This window comes from Notothenia rossii, assembly GCF_949606895.1.
Source record: "Notothenia rossii genome assembly, chromosome: 6".
NCBI classification, from domain to species: Eukaryota; Metazoa; Chordata; class Actinopteri; order Perciformes; family Nototheniidae; genus Notothenia; species Notothenia rossii.
Window position 1 is genome coordinate 61,291,494 of NC_136909.1, and position 26,195 is coordinate 61,317,688.

The 26,195-nt window shown below is 41.1% G+C and overlaps 1 protein-coding gene across 1 annotated transcript in view; it reads left to right on the top strand.

The window, feature by feature from the left end:
* Nucleotides 1-1,264: 1,264 nt before the first annotated feature.
* slc1a4 (solute carrier family 1 member 4) overlaps nt 1,265-26,195 on the top strand; it is a 34,169-nt gene continuing 9,238 nt past the window's right edge. Inside the window, exons 1-5 of the mRNA XM_079690994.1 lie at nt 1,265-3,328; nt 9,771-9,813; nt 11,563-11,628; nt 25,488-25,654; nt 25,868-26,101. Coding sequence (XP_079547120.1) covers nt 2,808-3,328; nt 9,771-9,813; nt 11,563-11,628; nt 25,488-25,654; nt 25,868-26,101 — 1,031 coding nt within the window. The 5' untranslated portion in view covers nt 1,265-2,807. The remainder of the gene's footprint in view (nt 3,329-9,770; nt 9,814-11,562; nt 11,629-25,487; nt 25,655-25,867; nt 26,102-26,195) is intronic.

Here is a 26,195-nt window from a genome sequence, read left to right on the forward strand (position 1 = left end):
TCCTCTCTGAGTTGGATATTGTATGCCTCTGGGTAACAGCTCCCTGTATTTTTTGTAATCTATTTTAGCAGCACAGCCACCATTTGCCACTGTTAAACAGCCATGACTCCCGATCTGTAGGCCGGTGGTTATTTACAGCGTTCAGGCCGCACAGCTGTGAGGGGAGAGGGAACAATCTGTCTCGCCTGGAGGAGGGAGAGTTAGCTCAACTTAGACACAGCAGATCTGAGGTCAGTGAGGACAACTCAGAGACAGAGGCCGCTTCTCTGTCCGCTGGCATCAATATCATGCTTCTTATTTTATTATACTAACATCACATTGCTTTATGGCAGATCGATGTCTAAAACATAGTATCTTGATTATTCGTCAAAATAATGCTTTATCAGAAGATTTCCATATTTCAATTTATATTTTAAAAGTTTGCTTTGTACTCCTCTTTAATCACACCACAATACTAAGTTAGTGTTTTGTTCGTCTGTAAGTTATGTTATATTGGAGTTTTACCAATACTAACTTGATGACTCATACAGTATATACTATTTTATTTTTCTCCTATATTTGTTAACTTATATTTATTTACCTTTGGCTTTTACAATGGTAAAAGTGCTTTGGCAACATGTCAAGCCAATATTGAAACTACATTTAACAAATATTTAGATGCTACAGAAAGTAGTCTAAGATAATCAGACATTTTAAAATATAACTTATTACCATTTATAAATATGGTTGTTGGTTCCACTAATGAATGTACAAAAAAGACACATAACAAAAAGCATATCTCATAAAAACTGTCTTTCTGTGAATTATCCAAAGACCTCAAACCCTATATCAGATTTACTACAAACTTTATGATACATTTTGTAATGTATTTAAAAAGAAATATTACGCGTTTCAGGGTAACAACAAACTGTTTTTTTAAAGTTAGTTACAAGTGCTGCTGACATCAATACAATACAATTGTATATTCTTTGTTTATCTAAAGTTCATCAAAAGTTTAAGGCAGATTTGATCTTTTATCCGACATTTTACTTACATTTCTTGTGTTTATAGAAATATTTGTATTCTATTTTAATTTATTTTATCTTTTATTGGACATTTAAGAGAATTTTCTGAACATTAGCTTAAAGGTGGTGTATGTAATTTATTTCAGACACACTTTTTGTTATATTCCATGGAATGCTCTTAACATCCCGATAGCAATGAATATCTTAAGTGCTTTGACAAAAAAATCCATACAAAAATGTCATCTGTGGAAGCCGTAGCACTGTAAAAAGCACATCCAATCATTTTAGCCGGCCCGGCTAAAATAACTGGATGGCCTACCTGCCTGTCAGCCTTCCATCTGTGCACAAACTTATCTCGTGTCCTCATTGTTCATGTGCGCGTTCGTGTGTGTTGGAGGAGGGGCTCTGTAAGGAAGTGGCAGATTTTTTCCGGTTGTGTATTTTCTAATTCTAGCGCACTCGAGCTGGTTTCTCCAAAATTACCTACCCCACCTTTAATATGTGTAAATAATAATCATAATGTAAAAAAAATAGTCCAATACAAAAAAAAGCAATTCAATATGCTTTACAAAAGGCTAAATAACAAATAAAAAGACACATTACCAGAAGTTTACATATTGCAACTTGGCTTTTCTACATTCATGCAACACTTCGTCTGATGTGTGTATGTAAACTAGCTTTATTAGTGCGCCATCTCGTGGTTCACTAGCAGAGGTGCAATGAGGGTTGCCATGAGTAAATGTGTCCGAAACTGAATTCCATCAGCTCCAATATAACGGTGTTTCCCTCAGAGGAGCAGCAGCGCCCTCTAGGCGGCGGAGCGCTGGCCTTGGTGCTGACAGCCCTCCATCCATCACACAGGCTGCTGCTTACAGGACCAACACTCATCTCACATGGAGTATTAAACAGAGACGCAATGATACATGAATCAAACTGATGAATGAGGAGATGAATTGACCCCCAACTGGTTATGTGTCTCACATGTTTTTGACCGAAATAGCCTAACATGATCATTTCTCTTCCATGAAGTCATCATCATGATTCCTCAGTTAAAACCTATTGCATATATGCACAAATAAATCAACAGATCAGAATCAATGTTTAATAAATCTTCATAATCTAACACTTTAATTTTGAAAGGGCTGCAAGATATAGGGATGTATGGAGTTTTTCAAGAAGATAACACGATTGGAGGCATCCTTTCACACGTGCATTTGGTCAATGGGAGAGTGTAGCTGTATATATTGAAAATAATGTTTTTACATTAAAGACAGGTTAAAGGTCAAGAAAAATGCTCAAAAAGTGGGCAAGGGATCATTTTGATTAGTAAAGGTAAGTGTTATTGCTGGAAAATGCATAGAATTTCAACAATGGTAGCTCTATAACTCAATTTTAAAATCACATTTTTCCATTTATCATTCCATTTTAAACTTACTCGTTACAGTGAAACCTGCAATCATTATGCCATTGTAAATCTATGACTACAATCTTTCTGCCAGACACATTTTAATGAATAATCTGCTGTTCCAGTCCCATTACATACATTTCCCTAATAAAGGAAAGTGTGCCACATTGCCAGAAAGCCCGGCAATCTCACAATGCTCTTGCATCATACGCTGCTACTATAAAGCCGGGCTGCTGTGCGCATGATCCACTCTGTGTCGTTGCTCCTTCTCCATTGCCTTCACACCGGCCTGGCCCCCCCACAGCACAGTGCGTGCGCCGAACGAGAGTGTGCACCCTTACCCACGCTGCCAGGATCCAGACACCGCTTCCCACGCTGCTTCTTAGAGGGGAGAAAGGATGGAGAAAAAGAGCGAGATTAACGGGCACGCACTGCCCAGCTCCGCGTCCACCGATATGATCGTGGAGAAAAGCCCGAAGATGAAGAAGAGTTTCAAGGAGAAGCTGATGGAGTTCCTGGGGAAGAACCTGCTGGTGATCCTGACGGTGTCCGGGGTGCTTGTGGGCGTCGGGCTCGGGATGATGGTCCGCAACATGGACCTCACCAAGGCGCAGATGACCTACTTCGCCTTCCCCGGAGAAATGCTTCTCCGGATGCTGAAGATGATCATCCTGCCCCTGGTGGTGTGCAGCCTGGTGTCCGGCGCCGCCAGCCTGGACACGCGCTCCCTTGGCAAACTGGGGGGCATCGCGGTCGCCTACTTCCTGGTGACCACGCTGATCGCCTCGGGGATCGGGGTGACCCTGGCTTTCATTATCAAACCCGGGGTGGGGGCTGGAGCCCTGAACACCAACGACCTGGGGCTGGAGAGCATCAGCAACAACAAGGAGACCACCGACTCCTTCTTAGACCTGGCAAGGTACCGTGAACTGAACACGCAACATCTTTTGTTCCGTCAATGTTCAACAGGCTCAGTATACTTTAAATGTGTAATTCGTACAATAATTTGTTACCTGTAAAAAAAAATGTAATCGGTAACGTAATCTGAGTGAATTATTTGTTGCTTTACTATTTTACACACCAATGGTAGGCTACATCAATTTATCAGAGGCATACGAGGTTGAAAGGGTTACTACCTGTAAGAAAATGTCATCCGTAACTCAATCTGAGTATGACAATATAAAAGTAATGTAATCCTGCTTTTGGATTACCTCAATATCAAATACAATGCAAATAAATACAAGAAAAATAAATATAAACAGGTTTTTACTTAAGTGTATAATGTAAACAACAGGACAATGTAACTTAAATCAAGAAGAAACCAAGATATTTAGTAAATAATTAAGAAAATTCTCAATACTTTAAAAAAAAAATCTAATTACGTAATCCCGTTACATGTAATCCGTTAACACTACCGTTGCCAGGTACCGTGAACGCAACACTGCACTTAAAAGCACTTCTTCAACAAGTTCAACAGGCAGGTTTCTTTTCAAACTATATTCTGTTACAATAACTCTAGATACCCCTAAAATTATAATCCTGCTAGTTATCCCCAGTCTTTAGAAATGTAATTTGATTAGGGTTTTATTTATGTAACTGTAAGGGGATACATGTTAGAAACTCAGAGTGGGAGAAGTACTCAGATCTTGTACATAAGTAAAAGTAGAAGTACCAGAGTGTAGGATTACTCTGTTACAAGTAAAAGTCCTGCAATCAAAATGTTACTCAACTTGAAAAGTATAGCATCAAAATATAGTGAAAGTAGCGACAGTGAAAGTAGTCATTGTGCAGATTGGTCCATTTCAGAATAATATGATATGTTTTATAATTATTGATCATTAAAGTGTTCTCAAAGCTGGTAAAGGTGCAGCTAGTTTGAATGACTTTGTATACTGCAGGGTAGCTTGTGAATTTACTCCAGGTGGAACTAAAGTCTGATTTAACACTTGATTATATTTCACATCATTCATCCACATCTATAAAGTACAGTAGAAGTACAACGTAGCATAAAATGGAAATACTCAAGTTAAGTAAAAGTATCTCAAAATTGTACTTAAGTGCAGTACTTGAGTAAATGTACTTAGTTACTTCCCACCTCTGCAGAAAAATGAAAAAGTAATTTAACCTGATAACTGTCCATGGCTGTTAGATTAGATATCAACAGAAAATAAAAAAAATTCAAAAATACTTTTTTTGATTGCATGTGATATAGAGATAGCGCATTGCCAATAAATACAAGTTCGATACTTGTAATCCATTACTCGTACAGGCTAGGGGAATACCTGTAACAGCATTACCTCATCGGGATACTGAAAACGGTAACTGTATTCCCTTACAGATGCATACAAAAACATGTAATCAGATTACTGTTACATTTTTAAAACGTGGCGATTACTAGCAGGATACCAATGTTACGATTAATTTACAGTACGAAGCAATGAGACACATCTAACTGTAAAGGCCACTGTTGAGTATCAAGCTGATCATAATGATATGGCAGCAGGGGAGGGGAACCTGTGCTCCTGTAAATAATGAATGACATTAAAGAGCAGGTCAGTGTACCCTGCAATGTCTGAAACACTTAATACTGATGATTGTACTGTCATAAGAGGTCAGAGATCTGGACTACTGTGGTGCGCTTTTAGTCAGTGCATCAGTGTGAAAGGGCAGAAGTGGACAATTTAGACCTAGTCGTGCCCTTTTTTGTAAGTCTGCAGAAATACCCTAGGTCCTAACTAAGTTGACCAACTACACATTACGGGACAGAAGTGGAGAGAACGCTGAATGTGTGGCACTACCTGACAGTATGAAGCTCGTCTGACAGGAAAGCTTCTAACCAGTGCTGTTGGTTTTGAGTTACGTTAGGTGTGTTCGCTTCACACCAAACGCTGCTCCTTCTGTTCCTCTGTGCCTCTCTCTTCTCATTCTGACAGGATTCAAAACACAGTTAGAGCTCAAATAGCCTTATCATACGGGCTGATATATAACGTATAGTAGCAGTAGGATGCATGCAGACTTGAAGATTATATTTGATGGGATTAGGTTATTGGGATAGTAAATTAAGTGTGTTCCCTTACAGTTACATAGAAAAAGACATAATCAGATTGCAAATTGGGGAATATTAGCAGCATAACTATGTTACTAAAAAAACAAAAAAATAGCATATTCTGTTTGTTGTAAATGGGCTGCTTACATTTTACAGGTAAGTACTGAAAAAACTGAACCGATGACTTTAAATTAAATGTATTATGTCAAGAACTGTATGAGGTTATCAGAATACCTTTATTAGTCCCACAGAGGGGAAATTTGCAATTTGTTAGTTGAAAGCAAAAAAAAACATGATCTCAAACTTAACATAGTTGTTTTTTACAAACCTGTTACAGTTATGTGAACATTTTTCCCATAATACATTTAATGAAAGTCTGCGTTTCAGTGTGATCAGTGTGACACTGCATGCATCTGAGACGTTTAGAGAACATTGTACAGAAGTAAGTGGTCCAAGTCTTCATGGAGGGCTTCTCCAGCCCTCGTTACCCCCCCCCCCCCCCCCCTCAGTGTGAGGGAAAGCTGACAGCTGCTTGGAGAGTGGAGTGTATTTTGAGAGAGAGAGAAGAGGAGGAGTGATAAACCCTAACAGTAGTACAAACTGGAAACCAACTGCTGCTGTCAGCTTTTCTCCCTTATCACAATAGCAGGTGGTCAGGCTGATTGTATTTCCCAGTCTTACACTTGAACTTTATATAGGAGTGGTTGGAAAGATTTCAGGAAGGTTGGAGCAGCACATAATTTGCAAAGCAGCTGATTGTTTGAATGGGATGGTTGCAGCAGAAAGTGTAAGATCCTTCTTTTCTCTGTGAAGGATTTATATGAATTTACTGTCTAAACTTACTTACACCAAACTATGAAACAACAACATTGTTTTTATTTTTCTTAACACATCTGTAGAACAAAAGATCTGCACTACTAAAACCATATGTCATACATTCATACCAGACACACACTCACTGCCAGCAGTGCAGTATTACAAGTTTTTTTCACAATCATAGTGTAAAACTAAATAAAATAAATACAAATAATAATAATATAAATAAATGGATTTATATAGCACCTTTCTAAACATTTACAACGTTCTTTCACAGAAATTGTCAAACATTAACCAAACAACAGCATCTAAACACATAAAACACAGTAAAACAACCAGAAAATAATCAAATCACATAAAGGCAATTCTAAGAAAGTGAGTTTTATGCTGTTTTTCTTTAACAGCTAACTAAAAGACAAAAAACAAGAACGTATTAGTACTAGTATACAATGTAACCAAAGTGATAAAACTCATTACTCATTCTGCACAATGGCCCATTTGACAATAATATATATTCTATAACTGTATTTTAAAAGTAATAACAGTGTGGAAGTATATACTTTGTGACTTGTAAAAGTCCTGCATTCAAGTTATTCTTTAAAGCTCCCATGTCATGCTTTTCCGGTTATTACCTTCCCCTTGTGTGTTATGAAGGTTTTTCTGCATGTAAACGGTCTGCAGAGTCACAAACCCTCAAAGTACACCCTGTAGCGAGTAAAACTCTAACACAGAAAAGACCTGTCTCTGCTTCCCATGAACGCCTCGTTGGAGATTTCTCTTTTTCCATTTTTTCCTTCCGGGGCATAGTGACGTAACAAAGTCCAAATGGACCAATTCGCAGAGCTCCGCACACACTCACTCAGAGCTCAGGCTGTGAGTGTGTGCGTGTGCTCAGGCTGCCCCACGCAGCAACCAGGAAACGACACCAATAATCCAGCTCACACTGTCCGCTCCTCGAGCCTCAAAGGGCGGAGCAGCGAGCCCCGCAACGTCCCGCCAACATGGCACCCAGACCCCACGCAGCATTCTCATCTGTTTGTCATTACTGGTGTCATTTTCTGGTTGCTAATGCCATTGTAACACATAAACACTGATATTCCGCTGTAACGGTGGTGGACTCATCAGAACAGAGTGGGCGAGTTGACCAATCAGAGCACAGTGGGCTCACAGGGAGGGAGGGGGGGCAGGAGCTCCAACAAGCTGTTTAGGACAGAGAGTGAATACAGATACTTTACAGAGATGCTGTATGAGAAACCAATGTGAGTTTGGAAAATTGCACAATATAAATCTATTCTAGTAGACCTCAACAATGGAATTATGATCAGTAGAAATGGCCATGACCTGGGACCTTTAAGTAAAAGCAAAAAAAATGTTAGCATCAAATTATACTTTGTACTTAGAGAACCAAACGTAAAGTACTCATTTTGCATAATGGTCCATTTCAGAATTGTATATTCTGAAAAACCTTTTTTTTTTTAAAAAGTAAAAAAAAAAAGTAAACAATGATGAATAAAATTCAGAAACTACTGTTTCCTACTTATTATTTAAAAAATGAGGTAAACCATGTTTCCATACTGTCCAAATAAATGTGCAAACTGTTGCAATGAGCGTATAACTCAGAATCTAATGAATCACTCCTAATGACATCAAGTTGTTATGCAACTTCTTTAAAATGAGCCTTAAGAGAGGAGCCAGTGGGGCCCTGGGGTTTGCGGCGGGGGGGGGGGGGGGGGGGGGGGGGGGGGGGTCTGTGAGAATAGCTTGCCAGCTCTCAGCTCTGGTTTCCCAGTGTTAATCCAGATCCTCACCCGTCATGTGACAGCAGGAAACCTGACTGCCTTCTCACAGAGAAGAAGAGTTCGAAAACTTGTAGGGGTTCAAGAATTCCACCAAACAAAAACATTTCTCAGCAGCATATTGAAACAAAGAAATTACTAAGTTACAACATCATGGCTACCTGCCAGTTTAACCAGGGAGCTGCCACATTAGATTTAACCCTGAACTGTTTCAGACTGAACTGCTTGGCTGTGGTCTGGCCATGGGAATAGATGTGGCCAAAGAGGATAAAGTTAAAACAACGTTAAAATATAATTAACACTATGTATGGCAAGCCCTTTATGTGTATTTGTTAATGTTTTTGTCAAACATTAAACTTCATGACACTCGTGGAATTATTGCTTTTTTCAGAATAATGTCATTTACTTACATTTGGGTCAAACACGTGTAAAGTTATTTTCTGTTGTTGCTGTCAATCTTTTTTGCTCCACCACTTTGATCCAACCTCAAATATCTCAACAACTATTGGTGGTATTACCAAGGCATTTTATAAAAGCATTCATGCTCCCCAGAGGATTAACCCAACTTACTTTTTATGAGGTTATAATTTTGGATTGTAGGTTAAATGTCTCTACATCTGTAGTGCTAATTAGCTAAACTAAAAACGGCTACATGGGGAGTACCTGCTAAACATAAACTTGGTAACTCTATCATAGAGACTATTTTAGCAAATAGCTTTCATCAGTACAGCTAAAAAGAGCTGCTAGCATGGCAGCAGACTTTGTTCACTATTTGGCTGCATTCTAAAGCAAGCAAATGTCATGCAATGTGCATTTATCCTCATGCAATGGTTTGTATCATCAAGAACCTGCAGTGAAAAACAGGATTGCACATTTTCTTGGTTAGGTTAAGCCAAAGGTCCTGGTTTGGGTTAAACATGTCTACGTACTTATGTACGTACGTTTTGTAACAACTGAGTAAATATTAACTTTGGGTTTCAGGAAGAGTGGTTATTATCAGTGTTTGGTTGTTTGGTGTCTACGAACAACAGGATACATCACACATAGTAAGAACCACCAAAAATAATGTTTAACAATAACTTGTTCATTGTGACCTTTGGTTATCTTCGACCTTTGATACAACTTCTTCACGCCCAAAAAACATTGTTTTCATGTCTGGCCAATAACATCATCTGTCATTCATTGTAGAGTAGGTAAGTATTTTTGGGAGAAAGCGGCACCAAATGAACCCAAAACTCCATCTTCATGAGTCAAAGTAACAACAATGCAATAGATTTTATAAGATATCTGTTTATTAGGGTTAGGGGTTGTCTTTTCTTATTTGTGGAGTCACAAACAGTAGATGAATTCTGTAACGTTTTAAGCAGTTTTTGGCAGTTTTTGGCTTCGCTGGACTATTAACCAACCTTTTAAATGATGAGAAAGATACTTTTCTAAATATGAATGAATTCAATTGTTTTAATTTAAAGACATGTCCTTTTAAGAATACATATATTTACTGCTACAGGAGGAGAGCCGAATTGTAAGGAGTGATGATTAAACAATACTGTGAAAATGTATCATTGTCATTGGGTCACAAAATACTTTCTTAATGGGAAGTTGTTTTATTTTTATTTTTTATTTAACCAACTACAGGTTAATTATTTCCCTTGTTTCAGTTCAGCATATACATCAAATCAGTTTTCCTTCTCTTTCTTTCACAGGAATTTATTCCCAGCTAATTTGGTGGCAGCTGCTTTCCGCTCTGTAAGTAACAGCACTTCAATTCATCCCACTAAATTGTGCACACTATATTCTCCAATAGCCCTTTTTCATCATCACGTTTACTTTATCCTCGCCACCTGTGTCTTGTAAGGATTTATCATCAGAATGAACACCTCCAACCAGCGACTATATATCCTGGCTGTAGCTCTGGAGTCTCAAAAAGCCTCTTAATGAGGGGACGCTCACAATAGAGAGCGCTGACCGCCCGAAAACTCTTTTTCCTTGTCCCTTACCATCGGTTACCATGGCGAAACCATTACATTCCAGACAGCCTAGCAACCCACCTTGCTTCACTGCTCTTGAACATGTCCCGCTTTACTTCCTAGAATTATGATCGTGCACATTAAGGCTAAAATAAGAAGCAGGACATTTCAATATTTGGGGATGCAGGGAAACCAAATGGCTATGCACACACAGAAAAGCAGAGTGGCTTACGCACACAGACGCTCGTATTTGAACCAATTGCTTTCCTAAACCAGGTCAGTGAATGATAAACTCACAAACAAGGTAGTGACTTTGCACAGGAAGAGGTAAAGGGGTTTCAATGTGCAGCCAGGTCACAGAGTTCGATATTCAGCCCCTGCATCCAACCTATACTTTGGCAGAGCCCCTGTGGAATGGGCCCAACTGTGGATTAAACCAAGAAAGCAGAGGAGAGGGGAGATTTGCACAACATGAAAAGCAGCTAGATGCTTAAACAGACCTTTGAACAAATGGAGTGTAAGATTTAGATCATGGGGGAGGTTTTATTTTTAGTTTTATGGGTGTAGTTATGTACTGTATATCTCTTTGCATTTCATTTAAAGTCCATAGATCTGTCAACATGTTGGGTTGCAGGGATTTTTAAAGCACTGCAGAGAGGGGGGTCTTTGTCGCAGTGCTGGTTGTCTCCATTACTATTGAAAGACTGTCTGCACTTCAATGGACAGTTTGAAGCTGGCTCCCAACCCCATGCACATGCTGCATTCCTTATAAGAGCAATACAAATACATAAGTAATGTCATTTGTGCCAATGAAACAAACATTTCAAATTAGGCCTTTTTTAAATTTGACTGATTTCTGTCAATCTTTGCTGATTGTTTAGCTTAAGTCTGCACTGCTCCAAACTCTAGGTCATTTGCTTGAATTACTCATACAGACCCTCTTTAAAACTATAGAAATGTTGCTGTTCTGATAAAATGATTTAAATTAAAAGTGTTTGACATTTCAAGGAGAGTTAGATAAGAAGATCGATACCTCTCATGTGTCTAAGGGTAAATACGGAGGGTGAGCTTGAAGGAAATTAGTTTGGACAGCATAAAGTTTGGAAGCAGTTGGAAAAGCTAGCCTGGCTACTTCCAAATGCTTGCGTTATTGATACTAAAAGAGTTGTTTGACATATTAAGGACAGTTAGATACCAAGACCGACACCTCTCTAATGTCTGTTGATAATTATGGAGGTTGAGCTTGGAAGAAATTAGCTTAGCTTAAAGTGTGGAAGCAATGGGAAACATCTAGCAGGGCTCCTTCCAAAAAGAGTAGTTTGATATTTTAAGGTGTGTTAGATGAAGATCAATACCGCTATCATGGGTAATTATGGAGCTTGAGGTTGGAGGAAATTGTGGAAGCAGGGGGAAACAGCTAGCTTTGCTACTTCCAAATGCTCAAATGCTAACTCATAAACACATAGGGGAGTCTTGTCCTTTACGTGAGAATGTACTTGAATTAAACAATCTTTCCTTTATGTTGCAGTATGCCACTGATTACAAGATGGTTGCTGTAGGGAACGACACAAACGGGACTGCCCTCTATCAAAAGGTATGAACTGGTAGCATCACATGTATACACACACACACACACACACACGCACACTAGTGATGTGTCGGTCGCGAACGAGCCCTTTTAAGTGAACGACGGGAGCTGGTTCGCGCCCGCGAACGAGCCGGTTCTCTTTTTTTTTTGCGGAGGGATCTAGATTGGCATGAAGGCACATTATGCAATGTGCAATGTGCACATTATCCCCCTTATTACATGGCCACATTCTCAACAAAGTAACGACATGACTCCCAATATTAATTGAAATGCTTTTATGGATTTAGAAATTTATTTTATTGATTTAAAAAATAGTTGTATGTATTTATTTAAATTGACATGCATCTGAAGAAACACACTCCTCTTAGACTCGCCAGGTCAGGGTCGTTAACGTCAATCCCACCCTCCTGCTCGATGAGTTGGAGGAGGTGGCCGAGGCATCCATCAGCCGCTGTCTCCCATGCGAGGAGGGGCCAAGAGACGGCTCCGAGCTTCCGTGCGTCGTCGCGGATGGAGGCCATGAGTGCTGACTCAACGGCGTCCGGCCCGCTCTGTACCGCGTCTGTTCCAGGCCCCAGGCCACAGCTAGGGCCTCTCCCTTGACGGCCGCATAGCGCTGCTCCGCAGGGGACAGGAAATGCGAACCCACGAGGGTGATCCTCCACCCTCCTGGACAGCAGTCCGGTATGCCCGAGGCACAGTGACAATGTTGCTGGAGCAGGAAGTAGCCAATGCCACGCATGGACCAGTCAGGGCGGAGGCAGGTACGCTTCTGCATGTCGTAGATCTCCACGCCCTCGCGGATGGCCTCCATTATGGCTTGCTTGGACGTCTGGAAGGCCTCCTCCAGAACGGGGGACCATAGGAACACACAGCGTGGGCTGAGGAACGGCTTAAATGGAGCCATCGTGTCACGCAACTGGGCGTAGTTAGCCACCTGGTTGACAAGGCCGAACCAACTCCTGATGTCCGTCGTGGAGCCTGGGGTGGGGAAGTCCCGGATGGCGTCCAAGTATTTTGGGAGCGGTTTGATGGTAGATTCCGACCCTGAAGCCAGCAAAGTCGACGCACCTCTCCGCGAACTGAAGCTTGTCCGGATTCAACACGATGCCCGACCGGCCGACATGCGTCAGGAAGTCGATGGTCCTCCACCTGTGTTGCTCCAGGTCGGTGTCATAGTGGATGGTGTCATCCACACAACGTTCCTTGCGTTCATAGTCCGAGAGGACGGCGTCAAACCGACGGTTGTAGCCATCCCCTGACGACAGGAAACCCTGTGGTACCCTGGTGTAGCGCCAACGGCCGAAGGGCGTGATGAAGGTAGTGAGGTGGCGATCCGACTCACGCAGGGGGACACTGTGGTAGCCGTTCCAGGCGTCCGTGACGGTCTTCCAGGTGCCCTTCGGGACGCGGCGTGCAAGGTGGAACGGGGACTCAGTGGCGAAGGTCTCACGTTGGCAGAACTTGTTGAGGGGGGAGAGGTCCACGGTCCTGCGGGGGGAACCGTCGTGCTTCCGAGTGACTACCATACGATGGCACCACGCCACCGGCTCGCCGTATGGCACGCGTTCAATGACCCCAAGGGCTTTGTCCCGCAGGAGGTCATCGTGAACCCTCCGCTGCAAGTATAGAGGCACTGTAGCCGCGGTGTGTCATGCCTTAGGCGTAGCTGCGGGGTCCACGTGCATCTCGATAGGTGGCCCCTCCATGCATGGTAGTGCCCGATGGGGGAAAGTATTGAATGTCGACGAGGCATATCTCCCGAGTAGCCAACCTTTGATCTGGTTATTGTTCTCTGGCGTACAAGGGAACGGCAGTGCTGCGGGGCGCGCCGGGGCATGGCATGGCCCCTCCGTGAAGACGTTAAAGACGCTCTTACATTCCGGGCACGAGGCACGTTTAGCCCCGTCCGCAGGGCTCGGGCGGGGCTCGTTTGTGGAGTCGTTTTCAGGCGCCGGAATGACGACATGGCTGATAGGGAGGACGACGGGAGAGCGTTACGGGCCATCTCTTTGTTCTCGACGAGTGCAATTACGTCGTTAACTGGCTTGACCAGGACGTCAGTTGTCCCCAGCGTCTCGCGGCGTATGTCCGAGTCATAGATGCCATTGAGCAGCACATCACGGATGATGTGGTCGGTATAGTCCACGTCCTTACCACACTCGCATACCCCATTATATGCGCATGTCTCTGCTTTACCCCGCACTCTGGCAGCGAATGCGCGGAATGTCTCGTCGCGTTCCTGGCGTAACTGAAGTAGTTCGGTGCGCAGGACGCATGTAGCGACTGGGATGACAGCTAGGGAACGCATGACGGTGATTAGGTGTGGCAAGGGTCCGGAAGCGGCGTCGGGGACGGCTTTCAACAGGCTGTCTCCAAGTACAGGCCAAGCGCACTGTAACAGCTGGAAGGGGGCCTGGGCGTCCCCTATGCCTGAGCCGGCGCGGAATACGTTCCAACGACGGATGAACCCGTTCCATTCCTCTATTGACACGCCCACATCAACTTTGGGCCGATCGAGTCTCGGGCCGTGAGGGGCTGGGGCCTGGGCTGGCGCGGCCATGACAGGCGCTGTGTGCTGGTGGCTACATCCATGAATTGTCAATATAGCAATGACGAGTGCTTCAGACAAGTCATCGGATTTGAACTCGCAGCCGGGGACAGGGCATCCAACAACGACCATGGTGTCGTCATGAAGAAACACACTCCTCAATGTCAGTTTTGGTAATTTATTGACAAGGATGACGACACCCTGAAACAGAGTAATGCAGCAAGATAAGCTGACAAAGTATTACATCCATGCATGTCATCAACACAAATATATACCACGACACAGAGTATAGTAGTATAATAGTATAATATATATATAGTATAATATATAATATAATAGTGGAAACAGTCTTACATGAATGAGTGGACGAACGTCTCAACTCGAGGCGGAGTGAATGAACAATGTTTGAACTAAAATGGCCGCTCCGCACTGCCGGGTCAGAGCACGGCATATCCGGGCAGCGACAGCAGTGACGCTGCCCTCTAGTGGCCGGCGATAAACTCTTCAGTATCCACTAAAGAAAAATAGTCCGTTGTTACTGTTTGAACTGTAGCAACGGCAGGAACTGCTTCGATAGTGTTTTTGAGGAGCTTTTTGATTACAGATTTTCAAACATCGTTGCTTGCTTTAAAAATAGCACAATTCATTATGTCAAACCTTGGAAAGTATCAAGATATCCCTGCCCTAATGCCAAAGTAAATATCAACTGAATATGTGTCGCCGTTTGATGTCTATGTCTGGACCGCTGCGTAAAAAGGAGGGTTTCTGCCCCGTTGCTTCTCTTCTTACTTCTATAAGAATAAAACACGGAGGAGGGAGATCTCTTTTTCTCCCCCTCTTCTGAGAGCCCAGCAGCTGATCTCAGAGCACGCTCCCCTCTCCTGCAGGGGGGCGTGGTCAGCTGCAGCTCACAGAATTGGCCTTTTCTTTAAAAATAATTTTAAAATGTCGATACAGTAGCCCCTTTTTTAAAATAGTTTTTATAGGTGTTGCTATCTGTTTTGTGTAGCGTGGTTCTACAAGCAAGTCAGTGCATTCATTGGGTGGTATCAGAGAGTTACAAGGGTCTGTAAATGCAATGAAAACTTTTGGCCACAGCAAATCATTTATATTAAACATGTAATATTTACTTTTGAATACTTCAGTACAAAGGATGTATTGATTAATTTAAGTGATATATGTGCACACATAGGCCTATACACATCAAAACAGGGCTACATTTGATTTAATTAAAAGGTATAATATGTGGTAAACTGAAGAGCCGTTTGGGAGCCGAAAGAGCCGGCTCTTCTTGGCGAGCCGAGTCAAATTATCCGGCTCACCAAGAAGAGCCGGAATTCCCATCACTAACGCACACCAACATTATCCCTGTGTAAAGTGCTAAAAATTGTACTTTCGAAAGGAAAAGTGGTTTGCTCCGAGCGGCTTCTAATTGTGTGTTTGAGTCATTCATATAGGCAAACTCCCTGAGTAAGCACTGTGTGAGATACTAATGGATGGCCTGGTTAAGGGAGAAGGATGATCAGTAACATGCAGGGCCGGACTGGGACAATAAGTCAGGCCGGGAATTATATACTCAGCCAGGCCACTACCATTTCTTTTTTGTGCCATTTTGCTGGATTTATTTGTAAATATTCACAGCGTTGCCGCCCATAGTAATAGCCAATACTACCCAATAATAAACATATGGACAGGGATTATTATTTTAAAACATGTGCAACATCCATGTGAACATATTTTGGGGGTGGACCTCAAATCCTCTATGGGGGGTACGGGGGCATGCCCCCCAGTAAGTTTTTTATTTTTTATTTTGGAGTTGAATGCATCAATCTGGTGCATGTTGAGGGGAAAATAAAGAGACAAGACCTATGGAAACACCCATATGAAACACAACTGTATACATTTAAATAATCATAAAATCATAAGAACATGGCCGTAACCAATAATACCATATCCAATATAAAAAAAATGTGAAACTTATTTATTTATTTTTGGTTAATTTATAGTTGTGAGTGTGTATGGGCTCCTGCACCAGCCTCACCTGTCTCCCCCTGCTCTTCTCCCTCTTCTCCCCCATCTCCCCACTCTCCTCACTCTCCCTCCTCTCCTCCCTGCTCCTCTTTGAGGCAGCAGCAAAGACTAGTTTTAACTCTCAACAAGTTTTAAAAGTGTTTCTTACCTTTTTTTCACCTATTTAACATTTTTGTCTTTGTATTCATGCATATTTTACTAATCACTCCCCCCTCAAATGGAAATATGTGTTTACTTAAATGGTAACCAAACCGTTTGAGACCCACTGAGATAACTGAGAGTAAGTTATCTAAACAGACTGTAGTTATCTCTCTCAGTCTGATAGCAGAGGACTCTCCCTCCAGCTTGTTGCTGAAACAGCTCCTTATATCTTTTAGAGCAGCGAGACAACAAAAATACAAGTAACCGTTGCACGCTCTCTCTCTCTCTCTCTCTCTCTCTCTCTCTCTCTCTCTCTCTCTCTCTCTCTCTCTCTCTCTCTCTCTCTCTCTCTCGCTCTCTCTCTATTTCTCTCTCTCTCTCTCTCTCGCTCGCTCATGCCACACATACACACACCCTCCCGAGCTTGAATGACACACGGACCAATCGAGGGCTTTGACTTAGTAGTGGCCATGTCGGCCACATCATGTAGACAGACAGTCACCCTGTGTGAGGCAAACCCACATTTGCGCAGCGTTGCGTTCGCAATACATTCCAAAAATAAATAAAATCGCCAGGCTAGCAGGCCACTTAACAGGCCGGGCCATCGGGAAACCTCTCGGTCCTCCCAATGGCCAGTCAGGGCCTGGTCACATGTGTGATCTGTACTTCTGGTCAAAGGGTAATGTCCCAGAGAATAAGATACCAAATAATCACGAGTGGATTTCTAGTTTCAGAGCTCATGTAATAAATGGTCGATTACGTATTACCTCTTATCATCACAGTTTCGTTTATTAAGTGTTTATCAACTTAAAGCATTTTAAGCTAAGCATAAGGAGTAAGACTTATTTGTTTTGCGATTTGTAAACAAAACATTCAGAGTTAGCTGTCAATGAGTAGATGTCTGGTTTTCAAGACTCATGAAGTAAAATTATGTTTGACTTCATGTTAACCTTCCATATGTTGAATAACACCTATCCTCTGCTGACAATTCTATCTGATTTACACAACCCGGTATCACGGCAAGACGTGAACATGTGGCGATTTACCATGCTGGGAGACGTGAAGATGTCACAATTTCACCCCTTCAAACGTGACAGTTACACAGTATTGTTAACCCATGTTAACCAGTGGAGAAATACCCGGACAAACAAAATACATCCGTCATAAACGAAACCGGAAACAGACGTAGGCAAGATCCTCAGCTCGATGGTTGGATGGTTTAGCCACAATGCACACTGGGATTTGGTGTTTATGCGATCTGAAATCCAAATTTAAAAAAAATAATAATAATACTTTATTCCGAGTGTGCTTGCTTTTTCTCTTTGAAAGTCATCACATAACGGCATTGTATACTCAGCCCTGCTGAGCAGACTTCTAGACAAACATGAGGAACTGCCGCCAAAACTAAAAACGTGACGTGGATCATAAATATATAAGCAATTAAACAACATCTTACATTTCTTTTCACACAATGCGTCACTAATTCGGCTGACTTTTATATTTGATCCAATTGGTAGATAGGCTGTATTTACACCATAACGGTGCAGAGCTGATAGAAAGGGACACCTGGTGGTTAAAGCACGTTATTGAATTGTATTATTTTATTATTAGATATTAATAGGATCCCTATACAGTATATTCATTACTCGTCATTCTCTACTAATAGTTAATTAAAGACTGTATATAATGACTATTTTGCACATTCCTTTCAAGATTTCAAGATTTTCTAAGGTTTATTGATGTATCATATTATTCACAACTATGATGTAGTTATGCAAGGAATGAAAAACTTGGGTCGCAGGTTCCTCAACAGTGCATTACAAGACATCTATCAATATGTGTGTATACCTCCACCATTAAACTGTCATATTCTGCACATTTCTTATACTATCTACATACATCTTTAAGAGTATAATACATATGCGTAATAAGTGCTTGAACATAGTAAACATTGCAGGAAAGCAATATATCAGACGTTAAGTACTTTTTTTTAAGTACTTTTTTCTTATTCAAAAGAAGACCTTAACCTAAAGTATTATTTAATGTTTAAATTAAGCCTTATTAGTTTGTTTGTTTTGCACATTCTCCTATTAATATCTTTTTTTTATCTTAAAAACAAAGACCGTTATGGTGTAAATACACGTCTTGCCGTGATACCGGGTTGGATTTACAATAGTTGAAGAGTTCCTGAAAGGCACTTTTTACCAGGTAAGGTACTCTGATGGAATAAAAGGCTTTATTTATATTGCTCCTTAAAGTGTGAAAAAGTGCAAACATCAATCAATCAATCAATGTTTATTTATATAGCCCAATATCACAAATGTTATATTTGTCTCAGTGGACTTCACAGTTTGTACAGAATATCAGTATGACAATACGACACCCTCTGTCCTTAGACCCTCACATCGTACAAGGAGAAAACCCATAGTTTAAAGGGAAAAATGGGAGAAACCTCAGGGAGAGCAACAGAGGAGGGATCCCTCTCCCTGGATGGACAGACGTGCAATAAATTGAAAAGATAATATATTTGCAACATAGGTAGTCCAAATGTTTGGAAATGCATGTGTGTATACAGTACTAGGAAGATGAATCCACGAGGATATCCATCCAGGACTTATGATCCAGGACCACAGCAACAGGCACAGCCACGACTCAAGATCCAGGGCTCACGATCCAAGACACAGGAACGCAGCAACAGGATCCCGGCGTATATAGACACCGAAAAGAAAGAAATTTAGGGAAGCTGGGTTATTCGGAACATGAGAGTACACAGGTATAGACAGAGAGAAGGAAGAAGTAAGATGTCCCCCGACAAACTATGCCTATATCAGCAAAACTAGGGGCTGAATCTAATCAGCCCTAACTATAAGCTTTATCAAAAAGGAAGGTGTTAAGCGCACTCTTAAAAACGGATAGGGTGTCTGCCGCCCGAACAAAAACTGGAAGCTGATTCCACAAATGTGGAGCTTGATAAGAAAAGGCTCTTTAACCAGAGCTGTCTCTGTGCTATGATGTGTTCTAAAGCCAGACTGAAAATCTTCAAATAAATCATTGTTTTTTAAGTAATCACACAACTGTTTTGCGACCGCTTTCTCAAGAATCTTTGAGAGGAACGGAAGATTAGAAATAGGTCTATAGTTGGCTAAAACCTCTGGATCGAGGTTGTGCTTTTAAGAAGCGGTTTTATCACTGCTACTTTGAATGATTGTGGAACATAGCCTGATAATAAAGACATATTCATAATATTTAATAAAGAAGTGCTAAATTAATGGAAAAACTTCCTTCAACAGCTTAGTTGGAATTGGGTCTAAGATACACGTTGATGGTTTAGAAGAGAGAATCATTGAATTTAGTTGTTCAAGGTTTATGGCTGAAAAGCATTCTAGTTTACTATCTAGTTTAATATTACAACTTACGTTTCCGGGAGCTGTTGATAACACTATAATGGTCAAAGGCAAGAGGTCATTAATTTTGTTTCTAAGAGTAACAATGTTATCGTTAAAACTTTTAACTAGTTTGCAGAGAGTTAAACCCCATATTGGGGGGTGGGGGCGTTAACACCTGGAGACACTGAATCACTTATCTGACTCTTAGGCTCTGTGACCGAGAGTTGACCGGTCATAAAACTGGTAATGTCAACAATAGCTGAGACTTCCCATTCCTTAAGACAGATAACAGACTTAGGGTTGGTCGTAAACGTCAACATACAGAAACGGTTAGACTCCTAGGAGTAAGACAAAATTAATCCCTAACAGTCCTCTCTTTTTATCATTTATGATAACCTTAAAACATTAGTCTAATAATAATTTGGTCAATACTTAAATCAATAGGCGTCTTCAGTGTTGAGTGTGGCCTTACACAACATCAATTACATCACAAAGTAGAATAAGATTGAAACATTCAATCACAATGTTTGATACAACCAATCATAACAGAAAAATCATCTCTTACAAAAGCACAATAATGACACATTAAATCAAAAGACTATGGCATGATAACATAATTGTATTACTTCAACTATCAATTATTATGTCATTTCAAAATCTGGAGGGAAAATCAAACAATTCTCAAAATGTTTAACAATCTGAAAAGGAAAAGTTAGGAAAATATTCAAAGACTTTTGTAAAAACCTGGAAAGGAAGTATTAAACATTCTTAAAACTTGAAACATCATTTTAGGTCTGTCTGTGCATGGGTGATACATTGAAGAGTAGTGTTGTTAAGCCTGATTGCTGGACAATTAAGGATATTAACATTATCTGTTATAATATTAGAAATATCTTATTATTCAATACCTCATAATCTGAAAATATCAATTAATTTATTTTGTTTAGTGTGAAAGTGTAATTTGATCTGACAAAATATATTTATTGCCACTATTTAACACATGTCTGTTCATTGGAAATATAAAACAATCATTAATTGTACATCTGTAAACATCTGGTCATTCAATTCAAATGTTATCTTTGTACGAGAGCTGGAATAACATGTCCTCCTGACTCGTTCTCCTCCTCTTTATGACACTGAGTGTCTGGTGTGTAAAGGCATCCTGATACTGTAGATTAGCACTGAGGTACTGATTGGCTCAAACTCGTCTTCATCAGAGCGCCATATTTCAACCCCCCCAATTGCTCTGTTTTTGTGTGGCTCATTCACTGAGCACTGTAGTTGATCCCCCAGTGAAATGGAGGCTCATCTGCCTGCATTCCTTCTGCTATCTGCTTGAGAACAGTGCAACTGCGTATTCCAAGTGGCGCATCCAGTAGTAGGGGCTTTTAACAGCTTGCAAACCTACAGGCATCCCCTGCATAGCAGTATGAATAGCCTTAAAAAAAACAATCCACTGTGTGGTAACGAAAGTCATGTATCTGAACCAAATGCCCTAAGTGAAGCCGTTAGTCTCATCTGACTGACCCAAGGGTTGGTGCTGGTGTGACAGGGAGGCTTCCAAGTGTTCAAAGCAGAGGTCAACCTTTCAATTCATGGCTCAGTGGGGGGGAGCAGACCCATGTGAGACAGTATCAACGGCTGTAATGTTCAGTTTGAGGAGTGTCATTCTCTCTGGGAGCAGGAAATGGTGTCCATTCTCGGACCAGACCATTAATGTCATGTAGCGCAGCCATAGCATCTCTGTGACTGCACTCAGCCGGACTGTAGAAGGGCAGAACTGGGTGACTTTTAGTGAAGCCGTCCAAGGCCATAGACAAAATGGAACCACGTACTAACAAAAAGGACACAAGGTCATTAATGTCTCTCTTTACCTTTGGCCTAATCATAAAACAAATTATTGGGAAAAATGTGGAACACTACTCCATCATCATGTGAAATGTTGAGTTAACTTACATAATTACTTATGGGTTGAAATCAAATTAACATTAACATTAGAACTAAAGTCAGTCAAAATTGGACTTGCACGGATCAGAATCTAAGCAATACACCATTTTCCCAGCTCTGTAATGAAAAGGACAACGAGATTAGGTACATTACGGGAGGTACAACGGCCTCTCCTTCAAAGGCCCACACAATAAATTATGAGACTTCCAAATCCTAACAGACAGAGATCAGTATCACTTTGTTTTGCAAGCCAAATCCACAAAAGGGTTCTACTTGGCTCAATTTAAATACCATAAAGAGAGTATTAACACAGCTCAAGCTAAATGTCAAATGTCTTTAATTAATGTGCAATTGGTTTTTTTTCTTCAAAAGATTCCAGTCTAGTTTCCTTCGAGTTCAATCTAAGCTACGAATTGTTTCTCATAAACATTCTCACTGCTGCCCCAAATGTTTTAAGCCTTGGGCAGACAAGCTTTTCACACAAACAAACCATCAACGTCGCCCGCTCTGGCCCCCGGAATGCATGTGACTTTGGAGGCTTCGGTCTCTAAATTTGCAAACATGCAGAGAGCAGTTAGCAGCAAAGCACATTTTCATCAAACAAAGTGTTGTTTATTCAGCGCATTTTAAGGTTGAAGGCACAATGAAGAGTGAGTGAGTCCATCACTATGAAAGAGAATTCATTCCTCCTTTCCACACATGCCATGAAGATATCTTTTACAATAAGCTATCTGAGTTCGCCAAATCAAATCTTTGTCCTTCTTCTTCTTCTTGTTTCATTGCTGGCGTGGTATCAGAGCACTATATACTACTAGCATGATGTATCCCTCTGCCACAGGTTACCAATCACCGGTGTCCAGGAAAAAGACTCCTAATAATCGAAGAAAACCACTTTCTCTGGCAAACTCACACTGACAAAACCTTGTAGCACCAGCAACGTCATGTTTTGATGTTCCGTTTTTTTAAATAGTTTTCAGTAGTTTGCAAAAGTTCTGTGCTTTGCTTCTTTAGCAATCAGCTTGACAGTGGCTTTAATTTCTTCAATTTGTCTGCGATATCGTCTGCATAGAGTGTATGTGGTATGTGCATGGTGTTTTTCCTATTTCTGGATAAATAGATCTCTGGAAGGTAATCAGATATCTGTAAGGTGTCAGGCTCTAAAATAAGTGCTGGTTGGATTGTCAAATAGCATCTAAAAAAAAAAAAAAACTGTTCCACAACCTTCTGATGCACGGTTTGACATGCTGGGATACTTCTGAAAAGGATTGAAATGGATAATCTGACCAATGTGGCAACTCCACACCAGTCTTTCTTCCCACAACTAATTATGTGTCTTTCACATGAACTACTGGAGGAAACATCCTAAACTTCTCATGGAAAGATGTCCAACATTTTCGACTTTATCCTCACTGGTTTGTAATTCAACCAAAGCAGTCTGGTCTGTTTTCAAACCTTGGCTGGTACAACTTTAAAACAAGTTCATTAAGGCTGACAAAATGTTTTCTGTTTCTATTGATTGGTGAGTTTTTAGTTGGTCAAGAGTGTTGACCAGTGTCCAGGTCAGCATGACCTACCAGTATCCATTGGGCCTGTCACAAAGATAATGTGTCCGTCTTATCAGGGGACAAATAGCTTGGGCTGGTTGCACATTAATAGATTTCCTTTAGGCCTGTCATTATAGATAAGTGTTTGACGAGTTTGTCGGTGTCAGAAAATTAGGCAGAAGATCGAAAGCCAAAAAACAGATGGATGACATTATACAGACAGTTCAACAGAAGTCTTTCACATATTAGCACATTCTAGTTTTTAGGCTTCTTCCTCATCACCACCCTGTGAGCTGCTACAAAGACTTTATTTTAAGAGTCTTCTGCAGTGACACACTCAAATGATTCAACACTGTTTGACCGTACAATAAAAAACTAAATCGAACTACTTCTCCCAATTGGTCATTGCCTTCCCCCACCGACCCTGTATGTTGGAGCAGATAGAGGATCTGATTTTGGCATCAGTCCATGGTATTCGTCTGTTGTGGGTCATCGTGGACAGCCCCACCAGTGCCAGGGATTGAAGCTGGTGGAGCTGTGGGAAAACTGCGAACAATGGAATGGGATTGAGCTCAGGGTTTGTTCCTGTCCTTTTTAGTTATCCATCATGCAGTTCACTGAATCCTCATCTGGCCTAGAATCCAAGTTCACACAGATAACTATTTCGCACAAAATACGGCGGCATACTGTATATCATCACTGTTGTTTGACAAGCATACACCTCCAAAATGAAAGGCTACAAATGTCCAGTCAAAGCATACCCTATACTTTATGTTGCTCGACTACTTGGTCAAAACAGAGCTATTTGAACAACTATCGTAAAGATCGCCATTAAAAAAAAAAGGATTATTCCTGAGGTATCCCCTGATTTGGTCTTTCTTTTTGAAGTAGCATGTCTTGCCATCTACTGGATGGATTGGAACAAAATGTGGTACTAAGTCAATGGAAAAAACTAAACATTTTGGGACCAAAGACGTCATGGACTGACACAGGAGTTTTAGTACCACCATTTGTGACCCGCTCTATCGAAATCAGTCGGAAGTCGCAAAGGCTCATTTCAAAATAAACGTGGATTTGCGTAAAAAAATTATTTTTTGGGGTTCGGGTGTTTTGTTTGATTTTAAATAAACAAAGTCTTGGCTTTCAGAATTTGAAACTTTTATTTCCAAAATCACACGATAAATACATTTTTGAAGCTTGTAAAGGGAAGATGACAGCTCTCACTAGCCACTCTGCTGTTCCGCAGCGCCGCCCCCCTCCCTCCGGCTGAAATTATGAATGTAAGGCGTATAGTAATCATAGATAACACGGCCGGGTCCGTTACAGTTTGTTTTCATCTGATTTCAATTAAACAAAGTCTTGGCTTTCAGAATATTAAACTTGTTTTGGCAAATTCAGATGATAAACACAACTTTGAAGCTTGTAACGGCATAATTACAAGCGGAGAACGGACTAACTTGACGTCACAGCAGGCATAACAACAGTCAGTGTTTCTCGTGAGTGTTTTCCCTGGGAAACAAACAATACACAGAAACGCACACACGTATACACACACACACACTCGCGAGCTTCCCCCAGACCAGTAATCCAAACAAAAATATCTTCCCTCCGTAATGTCTTGATCATTTGCTCCGCTAATAATCAATCAGATTGATGGATTCCAGAGAAGAGGATACTTTGAAGGCCTTTTTCTCAAAATGATGATTCATTATATTATATAATGTGACATATTTTGCTTAATATTTGGAGTACAAAAATAATCCTGATATCATTAGAAAGCTAGGAGTCTCCTCTTTCCAACAGTGTAAACAACTCAAAATGTGTCTTCGGGTCAATGCGACTGATTTCAATGGAGCAGGTCACATTTGGCAACTACGAAAATTTGCTTCAATGTCCGGCGCATTTCCTTGGTTTAGTCACCTAGGGATTTAACATGCCTTGGAAACACAACATTAGGAGGGTGAGCGATCCCAATGCTAGGTGTGAGAAATTCTTAGAAATGTTGATTAAAAAAAACAAAAAAAGAATGCATTAATAAAAGACAATTAAACCAGCTGTAGATTTGTCCATGTTTGACTGTGCATGCTGCTGTACCGTATCATAAAGGGTATGAGATCGTAAACCCAATCAAGGCTGAGAGGAACAGAGTTGTTGTTTAATCATGTATTTCTAAGGTGTCTAAGAAAGTACAGTCGCCCAGTCTCCATTCCACAACCTCTTCACTGTGTTAAGTCTCCTAAAGTCCAACTCTTCTGTGTGTTTTAGGTGCCTATTGGTACAGACACAGATGGCATGAACATCCTTGGTCTGGTGTTATTTGCGATGGTGTTTGGCGTGGCGCTGAGGAAGCTGGGAGAAGAGGGGGAGGAACTCATCCGTTTCTTTAATGCTTTCAACGAGGCCACCATGGTGCTGGTGTCCTGGATCATGTGGTGAGTGAAGTAGATTGCATGTGGGGTTCCAATGATATAAATAGTGATGGTACATTTGTACTGTATTGGATGGTATTTTGTGATAACACTCAACATGTAAAAGGTTTTATGAGGTAGGCACTGACTGTCTGTAACTACCTTTGGTTGTTAATGTTATTATCCAACATTCTAAAAGCCTTCCTCCTCCTTTTTCTTACCTCTTGTGTCTCTCAGGTATGTCCCTTTTGGCATCATGTTCCTTGTGGGCAGTAAGATTGTGGAGATGGAAGATGTTGGTCTTCTGGTCACTAGTCTGGGAAAATATATCTTTGCTTCGATCCTGGGCCACATTATCCACGGCGGCATCGTCCTTCCCCTCATCTACTTCGGCTTCACACGCAAGAACCCCTTCAGTTTCCTGTCAGGCCTCATCACACCCTTCACCACGGCCTTCGCCACTTGCTCAAGGTACAGTATAACATCACGTCGCAGGGTCCCAGATGACCATAACTCAAACGGAAAATAAGTTCTGCTTTTTAGTAATAGAGTGGTGTATTAATGT